At 42.3% G+C, this 16,987-nt stretch overlaps 2 protein-coding genes across 3 annotated transcripts; both read left to right on the forward strand.

Moving 5' to 3' along the window:
* The first annotated feature begins 5,567 nt into the window (after nt 1-5,567).
* LOC135103066 (cytochrome P450 4C1-like) lies at nt 5,568-12,248 on the forward strand. Of its 2 annotated transcripts, none has more exons than XR_010269914.1 (12): nt 5,568-5,724; nt 6,245-6,390; nt 6,592-6,673; nt 7,186-7,289; nt 7,599-7,689; nt 8,690-8,875; nt 8,995-9,064; nt 9,249-9,460; nt 9,639-9,820; nt 9,927-10,702; nt 11,544-11,723; nt 11,894-12,248. XR_010269914.1 is itself a non-coding variant. In XM_064009019.1 (12 exons), exons 2-12 carry the CDS (start codon nt 6,265-6,267, stop codon nt 12,055-12,057), a joined length of 1,566 nt encoding a protein of 521 aa, XP_063865089.1. In that variant the 5' UTR covers nt 5,568-5,724; nt 6,245-6,264; the 3' UTR covers nt 12,058-12,248. The 2 variants fall into 2 exon arrangements, 1 of the variants encoding a protein (XP_063865089.1); XM_064009019.1 differs by having other exon boundaries at nt 9,927-10,095.
* A 1,723-nt stretch (nt 12,249-13,971) lies between these two features.
* Nucleotides 13,972-16,954, forward strand: LOC135102562 (protein snakeskin-like). Its single transcript, XM_064007843.1, has 4 exons — nt 13,972-14,082; nt 14,648-14,794; nt 15,873-16,055; nt 16,640-16,954. Exons 1-4 carry the CDS (start codon nt 13,972-13,974, stop codon nt 16,832-16,834), a joined length of 636 nt encoding a protein of 211 aa, XP_063863913.1. The 3' UTR covers nt 16,835-16,954.
* The last annotated feature ends 33 nt before the right edge of the window (nt 16,955-16,987 follow it).

The following is a 16,987-nucleotide window of genomic DNA, read 5'->3' on the forward strand; positions in this document are numbered from 1 at the left end:
TTATTATTATTATTATTATTATTATTATTATTAAAATGTTTGATGAGTATCGACAGATACATTGAAATTCTGATTAATCTCCAGAAACCAGATTTTTTTTTTTTTTTTTTTTTTTTTTTTTTTTTTATGAAATTTGCTATGTTCTCCTGAAATTCGGATCAGGACTTCAGAACGCTTCCTGCACCTACATGTGTGGTGCTTTGCCCACGTGAGGCTGTACGCTTGTCAGACTCGGGCCGCTCAGCCATCAGTCAGTGGCGGCCAAGGATGTTGAATGCTTGGTAGCGGCTGAGTGACGGTGACGTGGCGTCGAAATGGACATACCTTTCAGGTGCCGTGAAAAGAAAGAAAGAAGAAGAAAAAAAAAAGCAGAAGATAAAAGTTCATAGAGCAAGACATCCATGGTGTTAATTTCGTGTGTTATTTTTTTTCCAAGACACCTTTATTCGATTTTTTTCCTACATATATTTCAATATTCTTGGAAATAATACCTTGTCATATAGCGTATAGTATGGAAAGTGTATTTTACCTGGTAATTTCGAGGGTAATTTTTATAGTCTGTGCTAATTTTTTTTCGCTTTCTCTCATGACGACACTAGTTAAGGCTTTCTGTCGTTCTCACATGGGTGAACTGTTATCTAGCCTCGGTTCGATTAATTTCTTAATAAGTCATTAGAACCGTAAAAACACCCCTTAAAAACCGGTGTAAATTCAACTTGGAAAGTAGTAGAAGTGTTTCAGAATAAGGGCCAGTCAGTGTAGACTCTTGAAAACACGGCTATGTGGCCTTTATAAATAGTCATAATGAAAGAACAACGTATTTAAAAGTACGAGCCTCAGTAACAAGACAGAGAGAGAGAGAGAGAGAGAGAGAGAGAGAGAGAGAGAGAGAGAGAGAGAGAGAGAGAGAGAGAGAGAGAGAATCATCTGAGCACCAAAACATGCACACCTGACGTTCTCAAGCAAGAAACGTTTCTTTGTAACATCTTTCTAGACAGGGTGGAATCAAAAGCTTTTCGTCTCATCAACTCCTCTCCTCTAACTGACTGTCTTCAGCCCCTCTCTCACCGCCGCAATGTTGCATATCTAGCTGTCTTCTACCGCTATTTTCATGCCAACTGCTCTTCTGATCTTGCTAACTGCATGCCTCCCCTCCTTCCGCGGCTTCGCTGCACAAGACTTTCTTCTTTCTCTCACCCCTATTCTGTCCACCTCTCTAACGCAAGAGTTAACCAGTATTCTCAATCATTCATCCCTTTCTCTGGTAAACTCTGGAACTCCCTGCCTTCTTCTGTATTTCCACCTTCCTATGACTTGAATTCCTTCAAGAGGGAGGTTTCAAGACACTTATCCACCAATTTTTGACCACTGCTTTGACCCTTTTATGGGACTGGCATTTCAGTGGGCATTTTTTTTTATTAGATTTTTGTTGCCCTTGGCCAGTATCCTTCCTACATAAAAAAAAAAAAAAAAATCCTTGTTCTTAAGTGACCGTGACCGCGACCTGACCGTGCTGTAGTGTGGCCCCTTCACTCTCGAGTGAGGTGAACATTTCCAAGATATGAATGAAGGACAGACTGTAGCCACTTTGCTGGAGATCAAGTTGGGATCCTTTATAAAGGCTTGCTTGGATACATTTGGATGTATACACGCCGACAACAATCTGTGAAATATTTCCGTATTACATATAATGTTTTCTGTATGTACTCGGCATCTGTTAAGGTTAGGTTAGCAAATTCTCTTGTCTACCTACTCCTTTCCTAAATTATATATATATATTGTTTTAATAAATTCCTTAGCCACAGTGAGAATGTATTTGCTGTTTATGATATGCCTATCAAAGGGGATATCCAAGGCATGTTGCTTATCCACTCTCTCTTTCTCACAGATTTTTCATCACAAAATATATCCTCATTCACATTTAGTCTACGGTTTTATTGCTATTATTATTATTATTATTATTACTTTATCAGGTAAGAAATATTCACATTATGTGGCAGATGAACTTGTATAATTCTTAATATCCCTCAGATCTCATTCTTCTTTATTTATGTGTCTATAAATCATTTGTTACTTATCATGTAAATTAAATGAACACACCAAACACCTCATCTGCACCACTTATTTCTTCCCAGAACTCTTTGATTGCCTCTCTAATTCCATCCTTCTCTGTTATGACTACTCCATTCACATTCAGACTCTCCACACAAACACTGCCTGACATATTTTCACCTCTCATGAGCTTATACCATTCACGGCTACCTTCCATGCCTTTCTCCCTTAAAGATTCAATCACACTCCTTTCACACTTCAATTTGGCATTTATAATAATTCACCTTGTTAGTCGCTGATGCTGCTTTACATACGCTGCCCGTGCATTCTGATACTCATCCTCCGCCTCATCGCTTTCATGCCTCTTTTCCTTCAGCCACCTACACTGCCTACTCTCTTTCACTCATTCCTAGCCTTTTTGATTTCGCCATTCCATCAAAGTTTACATATGCTCTTTCTTCTGCCTACTCTCACAAACCTTGTCTGGTTCTCAGCAGCACTCCGCACATCCTCAATCAATTTTATCATGCAGGTCCTCCACGTCATGCACACTTAGAATATAGTACACTCTGGGGATCGAACCCGTGGCAGGAACATTAAAGGCCAGCAAGAGTCCACCACCTTACCGATCAGGCCACTTTGACCACACATAATTCCAGCTTTTTTTTCACTCAGATCAACCTGAAAATTCTCCCACCCTACACCTCTCAATCTCCACTTATTTTTCTTACTTCCCACTTTCACTTCCTTCCCACCATGCATGAGGCGCTCCACAACCAGCATATTATGACCAGAGAATATCAACCATACCATCCTGATCTATCCACATGTGCCACACAATTTCACGCGTAAGAGAAGGATGTGTGACACTGGAAAGAAAGAATGTCGATGAACTGGATGAGAGAAGCAGCAGGGAGGAAGTGGAGAAGTGTAGTGTTCTCCACGCCAAGGACACGGAGGCAAACACAGACCAGTCTTGGGTTTATTGTTGGCGTGCAGCAATACCCGGACGAGCGGCCGCATGTGTGCGAGACGAGAGTCGAGGCGAGACTAACTGCTGACTCGTGGGTTCCCTCATCTCCCAGGTGCTTGGCCTTATCTGACTTTGAGTCTGGCCGGTCCCACACCTGGGAAGCTTAGCATGTTGGGAATGCACGAGGATTAGCGTGGAGTGACTAGCCGGCTGGCCAGTTACTACATTACAAGTGTGGGATGAAGAGAGACTTCCGAGGGAAATGGAATGAGTGCCGGCTGGGAAATGATAAGATATGCATGTTGCTATGTGCAGATAATTTGGTAGTTATCAGTGAATCAGCGGAAGAATTCCAAAGATTATTAGATATGGTGAATGAGTATGGAGTAAGAATTAATGGTGAAACAAGGTGATGAGAGTGAATAGGTCAGAGGATAAGAGAAATACAGTAAGGAGACTTGGAGAGGATGAATTGCAACAGGCACAAGAATACAAGTACTTCGAGATGCGGAGGGTAGAGTAGTGAGAATGGTACTGAATGCACCAAGGTATGCAAGAGTAGAAGGTCTCATAGGGGATAAGGGCTGGAGCACTCTTAGGGAGAGGTATACGGAAGAAACCCTGAAGTATAAAACTAGACTGGAGCAAATGGGGAATGCAAGATTAGTGAGAAAGGTGTATCTATGGTTGAAAGTGAAATAAAGTTAAGTATCAGCATCATAGCGCTGTTGCTTTGAACTCAGAAGAATATTTGGCAAGCAGAAAATTTCCCTTTTAAGTAAGAATCATATCTTCATTATCAGATCAAAATTTTGAGATTGAACAATTTTCCACTACTTTTTTACTACTGCTTTATACTCCTGCTTTAGTACACTGCGATCTTGAAGGATGCCTGAAGTAACATTTAGTTGGTAAAAAGAAACAAGAAACTTAACCACCTAAATTTGATGTAAAGATAAGATTCTGTTTGTGAGAATTTTAATGTTGTAAGGTTTTTATAGAACAGAACTCTGGTGTACAACAAGACCTGATGCACTTTATGCACTGAACAAAAGCTACTGTGCACTTTACAGGGTGGAGTGCATCACGGCTTGCATCTCTTTCTGACTGGTGAACATGAGTGAGCAGGAATGAAGGCCTGGCATCAGTGAGGTGAGCGGCTAAACACTTCTGGCACTCCACCTCACTTCCCACGCTAGGTGCCACTCCCTTGCTTGTCATGACCTAGAACAAGAGATCCTGCCTAGCTATATCCTGTTTGGTACATCTCTCTCTCTCTCTCTCTCTCTCTCTCTCTCTCTCTCTCTCTCTCTCTCTCTCTCTCTCTCTCTCTCTCTCTCAGGATGTGTCTCATTAGTCTTAATGGATCACTTGTTCCTTCACTGTTTTCTCTCAGCATTGCCTTAACCTATTATCTTACAACCCTGTCACTCATCTCTTCCTTCTTCCATCCATCTCTCTCTCTCTCTCTCTCTCTCTCTCTCTCTCTCTCTCTCTCTCTCTCTCTCTCTCTCTCTCTCTCTCTCTCTCTCTCTCTCTCTCTCTCTCTCTCTCTCTCAGTTGGCCTTGGAGACTGTGTGGGCGCTGGCTCATCGCTCTTCTCAGGGTGTTAGATTTAAAAGTCACGATAATAAGTGCTATGTAGAAGTTAATTTCCTCCTTCCCTTCCCCTTCCCTTCCTCAGATTCTTATAGGATTGTTTGTTTTCCTTCCTATTACACGTGTTCTTCAAATTTAGCTTTATTTTCATGTTCCAGTGACGCCATAATTAGTACAGATGAGGAGTAGTTGGCATGCATGTATGTGGAGTGTAATTCATAATTGAAGTGACGTAATGAATAGCTGTAAGGTTACATGAATCGTAAAAAAAAAAAAAAGAGGCAAAAGAAGTGGTTAGCATTACCAGTAACCATTTTGAGGCAAGCGCTTATAGGGAAGAGTTTACAACAAGGAAACATTGTATTATCTTTATTATATGACTACTCGACGCTGGTGATAGAAGTATCTATTTTTTGCAGATGTCTGATAGAGAATATAAATCAGTAAATACATGAAATACCATTCATCCTAATTAAAAATGAAAGAGATCCACTTCTTCATTGTTTAGGTTACAGTTTGGTCATGATTATTTTGAAGTTAGTCAAAAGTCATTCTCATTTGTAGTGGTATGAAAATTCAGTCTCGTTGTAGTATAGGCATCCGCATAATGAGAGGGTTTCTTGGTGGTGGCGTGGGGTGTGCCGTGTGGGAGCATAACTGATGGCGCCTCGAGGCTAACGACTCATAATGCATGCGAGTCATGGTGATGCAGCGGCTGACATTATTGTTTTTATTTAAGTGCTGTTACTCATTAGAGGTGTTAGCATTAACAAAACATTATCCAACATATTCTGAAGAGAGATTGCGCATGTTTGCGTATGACATCTTACATGCTGAAGGTAAAGGAAGAGAGAGAGAGAGAGAGAGAGAGAGAGAGAGAGAGAGAGAGAGAGAGAGAGAGAGAGAGAGAGAGAGAGATGCCAGTCAAGTGGTACTGGTACTGATGGTGCCACCTGCCCCTGGTCGCTACCCAGTTGCGAGTGCGCCATCCTGCCGCACGGACCCACGCCCTCTCCCTGTTGAAGGCTGAAGGGCGCCATCCACACCAGCCTTGTGACGACAAACTACTTGCTCGGGCCTCTGTATGACCAGGAAGAGGGGTAAAGTGTTGGCAAGAAGCCTGTGATCCAAGACATAATATCAATCTTGTTCTTTTAGTATGTCAGGCAAATAACATTATTTTGGTGAGTTATTTTCGAGTCAAATTCTGGTTTTCGAGAGAGGCTCCCCTCCAAACCCCGAAGCTGATACGTGAGCAGCCTCACAGTTGTGTGTAGAGGGTAGTGCCATCATTTCCGTCGATATGATTCCTGATGATCACCGCCAGAACAACACTTTATCACAGTTCCATTGCAGTCTCTATTTGAGAAGTTAAGACTTGTTCGTTCCTTCACTATAAAAGCCATCAGAGTGATTAATGTGATCTAAAACCTCGAAAGCACACGGTATTCGTGCATGTACATATTATATTTGTTCCAGGTTCAGTTTATCAACATGAAGAAGCACATTAATCAACTAACCATTCATTACATCTGGTACATTGGCAACAACAGACGTGGAATAGATATAGAAGCGTGGCTTGACTGATTCTCTGTATGGAGCCTGCCTTGGTGTTTTCAGAGGTGATTTAAGGCGGCGACATGACGTGGCTGAGGAACAGGGCGGAGTGGCTGGCAGACCATGAGGTGGGCGCTACGCTAATGAACATCATCCTCGCTCTCGTACTGGCCGTGGGCATCTCATGGTTCATTAAGAGGCGTCGTAAGGTGAGCGGAGTGTACCACCTCAGGTTAGACAGCAGGACAAGCCACCAATTATTCCTACCATTATTGTCCTCAGGAACGTTCCCCGAGTTACCATTCCCTGCTGATTAATTGGTTGATTTGTGTTAAGGCGCCACGGTCTTATAGTGCCGTTTATAGTGCGTGTTCCTAGCGTAGTATTAACACATGTTGTTTGGACTTCAGGTGTGGCTGCTGAACCAACTTCCGGGTCCCAAGGGCGTCCCCATCTTGGGTTCGGCTCTCGAGGTGAACTGTGATAACGTGGGTAAGAATCTCAATCGTTTAAAAGTAGCGCCATCCATGACTTTAACTAATGTTTCTCCACCATTGTTCAGTACAATCACGCGGACTGGTTATAATTTTGTGTTGTATTGAAGATGTGACATTATCGCTTAAGCCTTTCAATTTTTCCATTGAGCATCTAAAATATTTTGCTTTTAGTTTATTTATATATTGGTCTTTTTACATTTATTTTGTTAATATTTATTTTTTATAGTCTTAAATAGTTACGTAGCCTAATGGACACGAACATTCTATCCCTTCTCTATGTTCGTGTGGGTGCCCATGCATATTATTTAGTGTTTTGAATGATCACAAAAAAAAAAAAAAAATAATGATAACAATAAATAAATAAAATAAATAAATAAAATAAATAAAAACGTTCACATACCTGTGAAAGGGTTAAGTTGCATTCGAATACCATCATCAGTGTCAGGCTAAGTTTGCAAGAATGGCGATGAATGAGTGAGCATCCTAAGTGTGGTATCTCATCCCCAGAACTCTTCCGCCTGATCGACTCATACTGCGACATGGGCGAGGTGGTGCGAGTGTGGTTTGGCTATTACCCGGTGGTGATACTGACCAGCCCGCGGGCCTTCGAGGTAAGCTGGCACCGCGCTCAAGTGGCATCTGTTTGTGTGCTCAGCGGTGCTCTCACCAAGCGTGCCACGCAAATAATGTAATATATAGGACGTTTTTTCATTCTTTGTGTGTGTGTGTGTGTGTGTGTGTGTGTGTGTGTGTGTGTGTGTGATACAGAAGTTTATGATATTTACATGCAAAAAATACCCAAATAACGATGCCCTGTAGATTAGAAGGGACAAACAATTGTTGTCTTTCAGTCACAAAACCTTCTATGAAAGCACAATCTCACCCATCAATAGCGAAAAATAACCCTTTGTTCCTGACAGGCCTTGCTGAGCAGCCAGAAACACTTAGACAAGAGTACTGACTACGAGTACCTTCTTCCCTGGCTGGGCACTGGCCTACTCACTTCCACGGGTGAGTCTCCGCCACTACTCACGTATTATTGCATCTGCTGTCTCATATTGTAAACTTCGGTAGTCTTTAATTTTCGCGTTGGTTAACGCGTTAGAATTGTCAATGGTGATTTGATGTGTGCGTGGCCGTGTTGTTGTTAAATTCTTTTTTTTTTTTTTTTTCAAAATTTGTAACGCAGGTCCGTTACAAATGTACAAAAAATTGTAAAAAAAATTTTCCAATAAAAATTCTTTATCTAAGCTTACAGATGATTACATTATAAAATGCAAAATAGGAATATTCATATAATATATATAATATATATATATATATATATATATATATATATATATATATATATATATATATATATATATATATATATATATATATATATATATATATCAATTGGAAAACGTGTGTATTATACGTCTTTTATTTTTTTTCAAAAAGTGAAAAAAAAAAATTTATTTGTACCGTACTCCATGGAACTCAAACGACTATTTTGCATATGTATAACGGTTCTTTTTAAGTAACCAATATATCAGAATTGTTATGTAAAAATTCTTTAAATTTATTTTTTTTTATTTGTAACGTAGGTCCAGCACCTGGAAAAAAAAAAATGGAAAAAAATTTCCGATAATTTTTTTTTTATCTAAGCTTACAGATGATTACATTATGAAATGGAGAAGGAGAATATTCATATAATATATATATATATATATATATATATATATATATATATATATATATATATATATATATATATATATATATATATATATATATATATATATATATATATATATATATATATATATATATGAAACGAAAAACGTTTGTTTTATACGTGTTTAATTTTTTTTAAGTGAAAAAAATATTTTTATTTGTACCGTACTCCAAAGAACTCAAACGACTATTTTATATATGTATAACAGTTCTTTTTAAGTAACTAACATATCAGAATTGTTATATAAAAATTCTTTAAAGATTATCCCTTCCTCCCCTCTTCCTCCCCCAGGCAGTAAGTGGCACTCTCGCCGTAAGCTGCTCACTCCAGCCTTCCACTTCAGCATCTTGGACAACTTTGTGGACGTGTTCAACAGACAGAGCAGCAAGATGGTCAGCAAGCTGAGGGACAATGCCAATGGGGAGGCCTTTGATATCTTTCCCTTCATCACCCTCTGCACTCTGGACATCATATGCGGTGTGTTCTTATGGATCTGTACATTTATTCATTTATTGTTTTATTTATTCAGTCAGTCAGTCGATCTGCATACACATTATGGTTAATGTTATGTCTTTCTTCTCGTCTTGCTGCACCAGAGGCCGCGATGGGACGATGTGTGAACGCTCAGGACAGAGAGGACTCAGAGTATGTCCGCGCGGTGAAGAGGTGAGTGGTGAGTGTGGATGTGTGTGTTTAAGTAATGCACGCTGTCCTCGTGCAAAGTTTCATCTGGCATCTGGCAATACTTGGGGGTGGCGCTACGACAGGGAAAAGTGAACTACGCATATACGAGTAAACGCGTAAACTGTACATAGGATGTTCAGTAAAACCTCTTCTCTACGACTCCCAGGATCAATTACTTAATTCAGCGGAGGATAATGATAGTGTGGCAGCAACCAGACTTCATGTTTCGCCTGCTGGGCATCAAGAAGGAGCAGGACGCGTGCCTGGCCGTGCTGCACAGTTTCACGCGGGACGTCATCAGGGAGCGGCGGGAGCTGCACCGCGAGACCAAGGCAAGGGAACAGCAGCAGGAGCACTCGGAGGAAGAGCGGCTATTGGGTTAGTAGCGCAGTGGTATGTTAACAATATTCATTTATATATTTTCACTGAGTACCGATCATAGGACCATATTTATCAGAAAGACGCTAAATACTTGGCTAAAAATAACACCACAAATAACCGGGGTATGTGAATATTATGCTTCGTAATACCTAATCACTTCCTGTACTCCCACCAGGCAAAGGAAAGCGGCGCCTTGCCTTCCTGGACCTGCTGCTGGAGGCCTCGGAGGACGGCAAGGTTCTCTCTGACGAGGACATTAGGGAGGAGGTGGATACGTTCATGTTCAGGGGACATGACACCACCTCCAGCGGAATCAACTGGGCCCTGTACCTGATGGGACGCCACCCAGAGGAACAGGTGCGTGAGTGAGTCCTACAGGGGGAGGATGTAGGCGGTGATTTTAGTGGCCATCTTTACTCCGACTTCTGCTTCTCGTTATCGTCTCCTCTTCCTGTGGGGACAGGCACGGGTACAGGAGGAGCTGGACAGTATCTTCGGGGACAGTGATCGGCCAGTCACCATGGAGGACCTGAGGCAAATGAAGTATACCGAGAACTGCATCAAGGAGTCCCTCAGGCTGCTTCCCTCCGTCCCCTTCATCGGCAGGAAGCTGAAAGAAGACATCGTTATCAGTGAGACACGGAATACTTTTGTTTCCTGATAAAGAGAATGCATTATGGCGATATATGTTGTATAAAGGACGATCTCTCTCTCTCTCTCTCTCTCTCTCTCTCTCTCTCTCTCTCTCTCTCTCTCTCTCTCTCTCTCTCTCTCTCTCTCTCTCACATATGCCTATGCTGACTTGTTAGGTGATCGGACGCCGGACGGTGACATAATGAACTACAAACAAAGGCTGGAAACGGGATCTTCTTGGGAACGAATGTTAATCATTAGATTCCTTGCCGCTCTCTTCATATATTCACAGGCAGGAGGAACTGTATGAGAAATAATACGGAATGAATAATTTCTATGAACATAAACTAACATCTACATTGATAAAATAGTAGCTCAGATAACAAGACTGGAAGAGGATACAGACAGAGTCGAGCATAACCTGAAATACGCATCAGGTGTAATACCGAGAAGTCTATACATCAGCCCGCCTCGCCTTCAAAATGTTCAAGTTTTCTGAGATGGCGCTCCTGTCGTTCCCACTTGAATCTCGCGCGGCACGTGTGGTGAGCGCATGAGATGCTGGGACAGGCGTCATTCAACCGGCGGCGAGCTTGCAGGTGAAAGGTGGGCATTGGTGGCTGTCGATATTAGTGATAACAGTCTCTCTCTCTCTCTCTCTCTCTCTCTCTTTGAAATTTTTATCGGGTATATGGAAGTCGCAGAGATGTAGCTAGCATGAACTACTCGTGCTATCCTGTGTATTACCGTAGCCTGAACGTGAGGATGTACCCATCTAACACCACCTCTGCTGTACCTGTGTCTGGACTTAACAGATACAAATTGGTGGTCAACCTAAGTGGACGCGAGTGGCATTAGTGTGACTGGTGGTACAGGGAGAAGGAGGAAGCAGCTCCCAGTCCCCTCCCTCGTTAGTCTTTAGTGCCTATTCGTTTTCCTTCCTGAAAATCCAAAGCTTGCTGAAGGAAGGGAGGGATTCAGTGCCATTATATTCGTATAGAATTACGTCAGTAAGTCACTCGGGAACCTGACAGTGACTGTTTACACAATCTGGGAATGTTGTACTATTCACAATACAAGCTCCTCAAAATCTGAACAAGCATTCTCCAGTTTGCTTATTCACAGGACTCTTTAGTGATTTGCTTCTCCAGCTACTACACAACAACCACGAGTAGAGCACCCAACAGTAATAGGCATGCTTGTTCTGTTACTCCGGTCATCGCTTGTACCTGACGCTGCTGGTGAGAGCGACGCCCCAGGATGACTGGCACAATCTCACACGTGCAGATTTAAAACATTTCTGTCCTTTCTCTGCCGCATCCGAAGCCATTTTACTGGACATGCTGAACATTTACCGAATTGATATATTTTGTATCCAATAATATCTCTAGCACTCTTAGAAAGTTGTGTGAGAGGAGATCCATGAGCTCATTCCTTCGTTGGGCAGATAACCAGCGCATCCCGGGAGGCGTCAATTTCTCCCTGGCAATATACAAGCTGCACCGGAATCCTGAGCAGTTTCCTGACCCTGAGAAATTTGATCCCGACCGCTTCCTGCCCGAGAACGCAGCCAAGCGTCATCCTTATGCCTATGTACCCTTCAGCGCCGGGCCCAGGAACTGTATAGGTGGGTGTCAAGGTCATTCAGTTGCCCTTGTTGGCTGTCTCGTGTTTAGCGATTAAAATTAAACAGGTTACTCATGTGCTGTACAAATTTGGCTGCATGTTTGCACGCCGCATGCTTTTTATCGTCTATTTCACTGATCGTTTCGCTTCCGCCTGTGGGTGTGTGTGCAGGTCAAAAGTTCGCTCTGCTGGAGGAGAAGGTAGTGGTGAGCAGTGTATTGCGTAACTTCCGGGTGGTAAGTGACATCCCAGAGACTGACCTCAAGCTGACGGGCGAGCTGATACTGCGACCCCGCGGTGGCAACCCCATCAAGCTGCTGCCCCGCCGCTCCTGAGCCAAGCGTTCCGCCCATCTGTGGCTTTGTGCCTCCTGCAGCATTCACGCCACGCTACCTGGGCTTGATGCTGCTGCAGGTGTCCGAAATGGTCTTTATGTTGCATTGCTGATGCTTACTAATTTCATGACTGCTAAGAAAAAAAAAAATCAGTATTTTCAAGTGCTTACAATAAAATTATAATCTAAAAAGAATTTGTAAATTTATCCCTTTACGTAGCAGAAGTGAGGCACTGAAAGATAGCCTTGATCAAATGATATCTTTTTCCCTAAATAATTTATGATGTCATCCCGATAACACCGGATAAGGCTGCTCATTGTCAAACTGAGTTCTCTTGACAGTGATTGCGATACAGTTCGTTGAGATCTGTGATGCTTTCGTTGCAGGAACGAAAAAAAAACTAAGTTGTGCACTTGCACCACCGCTGTTCACATACTGGATCACCAGAACAACATTCAGAAAGCTGCAAGGAACCAGTGGGCCATCACGCGGCAGTCACTGTGTATAACATCATAAAGAAAACTGTTGTCACGAAATGTTTTGGACTGAACAGTGTGTGTGTGTGAGCGTGTGCGTGAGCGCGCGTGTTCGTACGCGCATTCCTACGTGCGTGCCTGCCTGCCTGCGTGCGTGCGTGCTTGCGCGTGCGAGTGCAAGCATAAATTAAATTCGCTGGAAGGCTTCGGTGTAAGTGAGATATCTTATCTTGACAAGCCTGTCTGATATCTTCCTTATCACTCCTATCACGGATTCACTCAGATGCAGTTAACTACGCCCTACCACTTCAGTGTTCTCACCGCCTCTGGCGCCGCCATACCTACAGCCGCTTATCCCAGCAGAGAAGCGAGGAAATGTTCCTACTTGAATAGTCATCCAACCTCCTAACCTCAGTGTATTTACTTGCACGCCTGCTCTTCACCGCAGTGTAAAGGAACCTGCTACTGTGAGTTATATTTGTCATTTAGGAGGACGGGCATTTTTGAAGGTAATAACAAATAGGAAATTATTGTACTTACATTGATTTTCTAAGTAGAGATGACACACACACGCACATACACACACACACACACAGTTGCATATCTCGTGTTACTGCAGTGTCGCCTTAGTGATAGTATTCATACAGCAAACATTCCTCTCTTCCAACTGAGCACACTGCTGCTTATCTCTGTGAATGTTAGTGATGTCATCTTCATGCATCAACCTCGCACTGTATGGTGGCGTTCTAAAAGGCGAGGGCATCCCGTCAACTCCCACGCTCACTCTCTATCCCTTGTGGTAGTGTTGCTTGGCAATGACATTCCCCTGAGCTGTGTAGACCTGACATGCCCAGCGCGCTGCGCACAGCCACACGTGTACTGCTGGACATACTCCGCTGCTTTTTTTTAATATGTTCTATGCCCATAGGCATTTTGAGGTGTTGTTTAGTCGTGGTATGAAATTCAAGTATGGCCGGGCGACAGATGCAACAGCCGGGGTGGCGGGCAACCATGGCGGAGAAACACCATATCCACACACTCCACATAAACTTATGCAGTAAAATCTGAACGTATTTATTGTCTAGTGGAATTTGTGTGTGATTGACAAGCGATCAGGTGATTTGCTGCTAGCCTCGCTCTTTCCCAATCCTCGCCCAGCAGATAATACATAGTGCCACGCAGCCTATCATTTTATTTGTCGTTTATTGCATCCATACAGTAAAATCCCTCTTATCCGGCATCGACGGGACCGCCGACATGCCGGATACCTGAATATTGCCGGATACTTGAATAGAAGTGAAATTATGTCCACAATCACCACCCTACACTCACGCATCTTACCATAACAAAGATCAGCTGATCTTAAACAGCAGCTGATCTGATCAGCTGCTTAAGTGTAAGCACAACACGCTTCCTCTTTTCTACAACTTTAGGCATGATGAAGGTGTCAGGCAATAAACAGTGCACACGCGGGACTGAGTCAGAGTTAACACAGTGCAGTTGGCTGCGGATGGCGCGAAGCAGTGCTCTCTGGTGGCGAGGGGACAAAGTATGCCTCGCGCGGGAATTTTAATCGATTTTATGAGTACACATTGATTTTTTATTGATTTTAAGGCTCGGGGAAAAATGTGCCGGATACTTGAAGCTGCCGGATACTCGAATGCCGGATAAGAGGGATTTTACTGTACTATCATTGTGTAATGTTTATCGGTAATCAGTATCGGTCCGTTGCTGTCACTCGTCTCGTCATGGTATATTGTAAAGCTCCAAAATTTGGTAGAAATCATGACAATTGTTAACAATTTCACCAACGGACATCAGGTATACACAGCAAAGACTACGTGGCGGTTCCTATATCAAACATACCTTTTTCTACAGGGACTGCTACGTGGTGGCAAACATTTCTGGAGTGCGTTATTTTGATGATTTTACAACATAATAGGAAAAAGTTGTCTTCAGTGGATAAGACAGACTTACCCAGGTGGTAATCTTATCTCAAGCTTCACTGCTTCCTGTCTTACAATTTACTTATTGAACGAACGCGTACGTTTGTGAGATTTTCGTCGATTTCATCAGTAGTGTGATTTTACGTTTCTTTCAGGAAAGCTTAACAGCATAGAGCAGCGGTGTGTGCACGTGGCGGTGCGACCTTGCGACCTTCAGGCACTTCTGGTAGTTACTTCACTCCGCCCGCACCAGCATGCAGTTCTCCTTGGAATACCTCAAGACTCCCCCTGGGATTCTTAAGGTTAGTGGAAATTGTAAGTATAAAATGTAGACGTGTGTGTGTGTGTGTATACGCTTCTTCTTCTTCTTCTTCTTCTTCTTCTTCTTCTTCTTCTTCTTCTTCTTCTTCTTCTTCTTCTTCTTCTTCTTCTTCTTCTTCTTCTTCTTCTTCTTCTTCTTCTTCTTCTTCTTCTTCTTCTTCTTCTTCTTCTTCTTCTTCTTCTTCTTCTTCTTCTTCTTCTTCTTCTTCTTCTTCTTCTTCTTCTTCTTCTTCTTCTTCTTCTTCTTCTTCTTCTTCTTCTTCTTCTTCTTCTTCTTCTTCTTCTTCTTCTTCTTCTTCTTCTTCTTCTTCTTCTTCTTCTTCTTCTTCTTCTTCTTCTTCTTCTTCTTCTTCTTCTTCTTCTTCTTCTTCTTCTTCTTCTTCTTCTTCTTCTTCTTCTTCTTCTTCTTCTTCTTCTTCTTCTTCTTCTTCTTCTTCTTCTTCTTCTTCTTCTTCTTCTTCTTCTTCTTCTTCTTCTTCTTCTTCTTCTTCTTCTTCTTCTTCTTCTTCTTCTTCTTCTTCTTCTTCTTCTTCTTCTTCTTCTTCTTCTTCTTCTTCTTCTTCTTCTTCTTCTTCTTCTTGCTCAGTTTCTGTCCATGTGTTATCCTGTCTTCTCTCTGATTTGTCTGTATCTCTCTGTCTCCATTTCCGTGTCTGGCTTTGTATATTTGTTTAACGTTCTGTATTCGTGTCTGAGTTTTCCTTGTTTCGGTGTCTGAGTACTTTCCTGGTTCCGCGTCTGTGCTTCTTTTGTTTCTGTGTCTATTTTCTTCTGTTTCCCTGTCTGTGTTTGCTTCTTTGTTTCCGTGCCTGTATTTTCTTCTTAGTTCCCTTCTCTGTTTTTTTTCCTGTTTCCCTATTTGTATTTGCTTTCCTATTTCCCTGTCTGTTTGCTTCTTTGTTTGTGTGTCTGCTTCTTTCTTTCCTCGTATGTGTTTGCTTCCTTGTTTCCTTGTTTGTGTTTGTTTCCGTTTCTGTATCTGTGTTTGTGGTGCATTATCTCTGTGTTAGTCCGTTTATTCTTTAAGACAAAGTAAATCTTTGTCCACCTTCTAATCGTCCTCCTTCCACAGGTTACAGTAGTGGTGGCCTTCGGCATTTTTCGTGGCTCCAATGCAAGGTTTGCTCTAAGCCTGAGCTTTGCCACGGACGCTGACTTCTTCGGATGCGGCGTGCTGGTCACCGCAATGATCATCACGCCGCTGCTCCTCTCGTGCTACATCATGGGCCGTTACGAGATCCAGAAGACCATATTTGTGAGTCATTACCTGAAACACTCTCCCCGCTGTCAGTGAGCCTTCGTGGTTCTTCCACGTGCTTGACTTGTTATGCTCGTAATTACAAGCCCTGTTGGTGATTCTTTTTGTGCAAGGCTTAGAAGTGTCAATTTTTATTCGATTAGTGAAAGTAACTAGCAACGTATATTTTGTGCTTGTGTAAGATGCTTTATCTGTCACGTCCTCGGAGGTCAGATATTTTGTGTAGAGGTATGAATGCATACGACAAAGATCTGATACATATAATTTGTTTATACTGTAAGACAGATTCATGATATGCGAAAGTGATAGAAAAAATGAGAAAATATTTAGCATAAAGTACAAACCTTCCATCAACTGTGTGTGTGTGTGTGTGTGTGTGTGTGTGTGTGTGTGTGTGTGTGTGACGTTGCATTAATCAACTTAGAAGCTTAAAAATCGCCGTAGAAGTGTGTACGTGTTAGGTTATTGCAATCATTCCAGCTCTCTACGTTGTCATCTACAGTAGTATTAGCAGTACTTAGGATGTTAACTATTGACCAAAGAAAACAACCCACTTAATGATATTTGTTTGTACTTTTCAGGAGGTGGTTTTCAATTTCCTGATGTTCGTATTCACGCTGTCTGCGGGTGCCGTGGCAGTGAATTCATTCCGGAACGTAATTATCTTGAACAGTGACATCGAACAGAATTCTCTGGCGATGGGCAGCTTCTGCATAATCGCCAGCTTAGCCTATTTGGCCGACACTGTGTTTGCAGTGTATCTTTACCGTAAGTGATCCCCAACAGACGCACACACACACACACACACACACACACACACACACACACACACACACACATACACACTGAGAAAGACATAATGGGTGTTCAGATGATTATTAAAGATGAACATTGTCCTCTGACTTTTCTTGACTCAGGATCTGAAGTAC

Source organism: Scylla paramamosain, chromosome 8, assembly GCF_035594125.1.
Source record: "Scylla paramamosain isolate STU-SP2022 chromosome 8, ASM3559412v1, whole genome shotgun sequence".
NCBI lineage: Eukaryota > Metazoa > Arthropoda > Malacostraca > Decapoda > Portunidae > Scylla > Scylla paramamosain.

Excerpts from the sequence above, each read along its gene's own strand:
- LOC135103066 (XM_064009019.1), top strand. The coding sequence starts at position 6,265 with ATGACGTGGCTGAGGAACAGGGCGGAGTGGCTGGCAGACCATGAGGTG. Across the intron at positions 6,391-6,591 it reads TCATTAAGAGGCGTCGTAAG|GTGTGGCTGCTGAACCAACT; the intron begins GTGAGCGGAGTG and ends TTTGGACTTCAG. Across the intron at positions 6,674-7,185 it reads GGTGAACTGTGATAACGTGG|AACTCTTCCGCCTGATCGAC; the intron begins GTAAGAATCTCA and ends TCTCATCCCCAG.
- LOC135102562 (XM_064007843.1), top strand. The coding sequence starts at position 13,972 with ATGAAGGTGTCAGGCAATAAACAGTGCACACGCGGGACTGAGTCAGAG. Across the intron at positions 14,083-14,647 it reads TCTGGTGGCGAGGGGACAAA|CATAGAGCAGCGGTGTGTGC; the intron begins GTATGCCTCGCG and ends AAAGCTTAACAG. Across the intron at positions 14,795-15,872 it reads TCTTAAGGTTAGTGGAAATT|GTTACAGTAGTGGTGGCCTT; the intron begins GTAAGTATAAAA and ends CTCCTTCCACAG.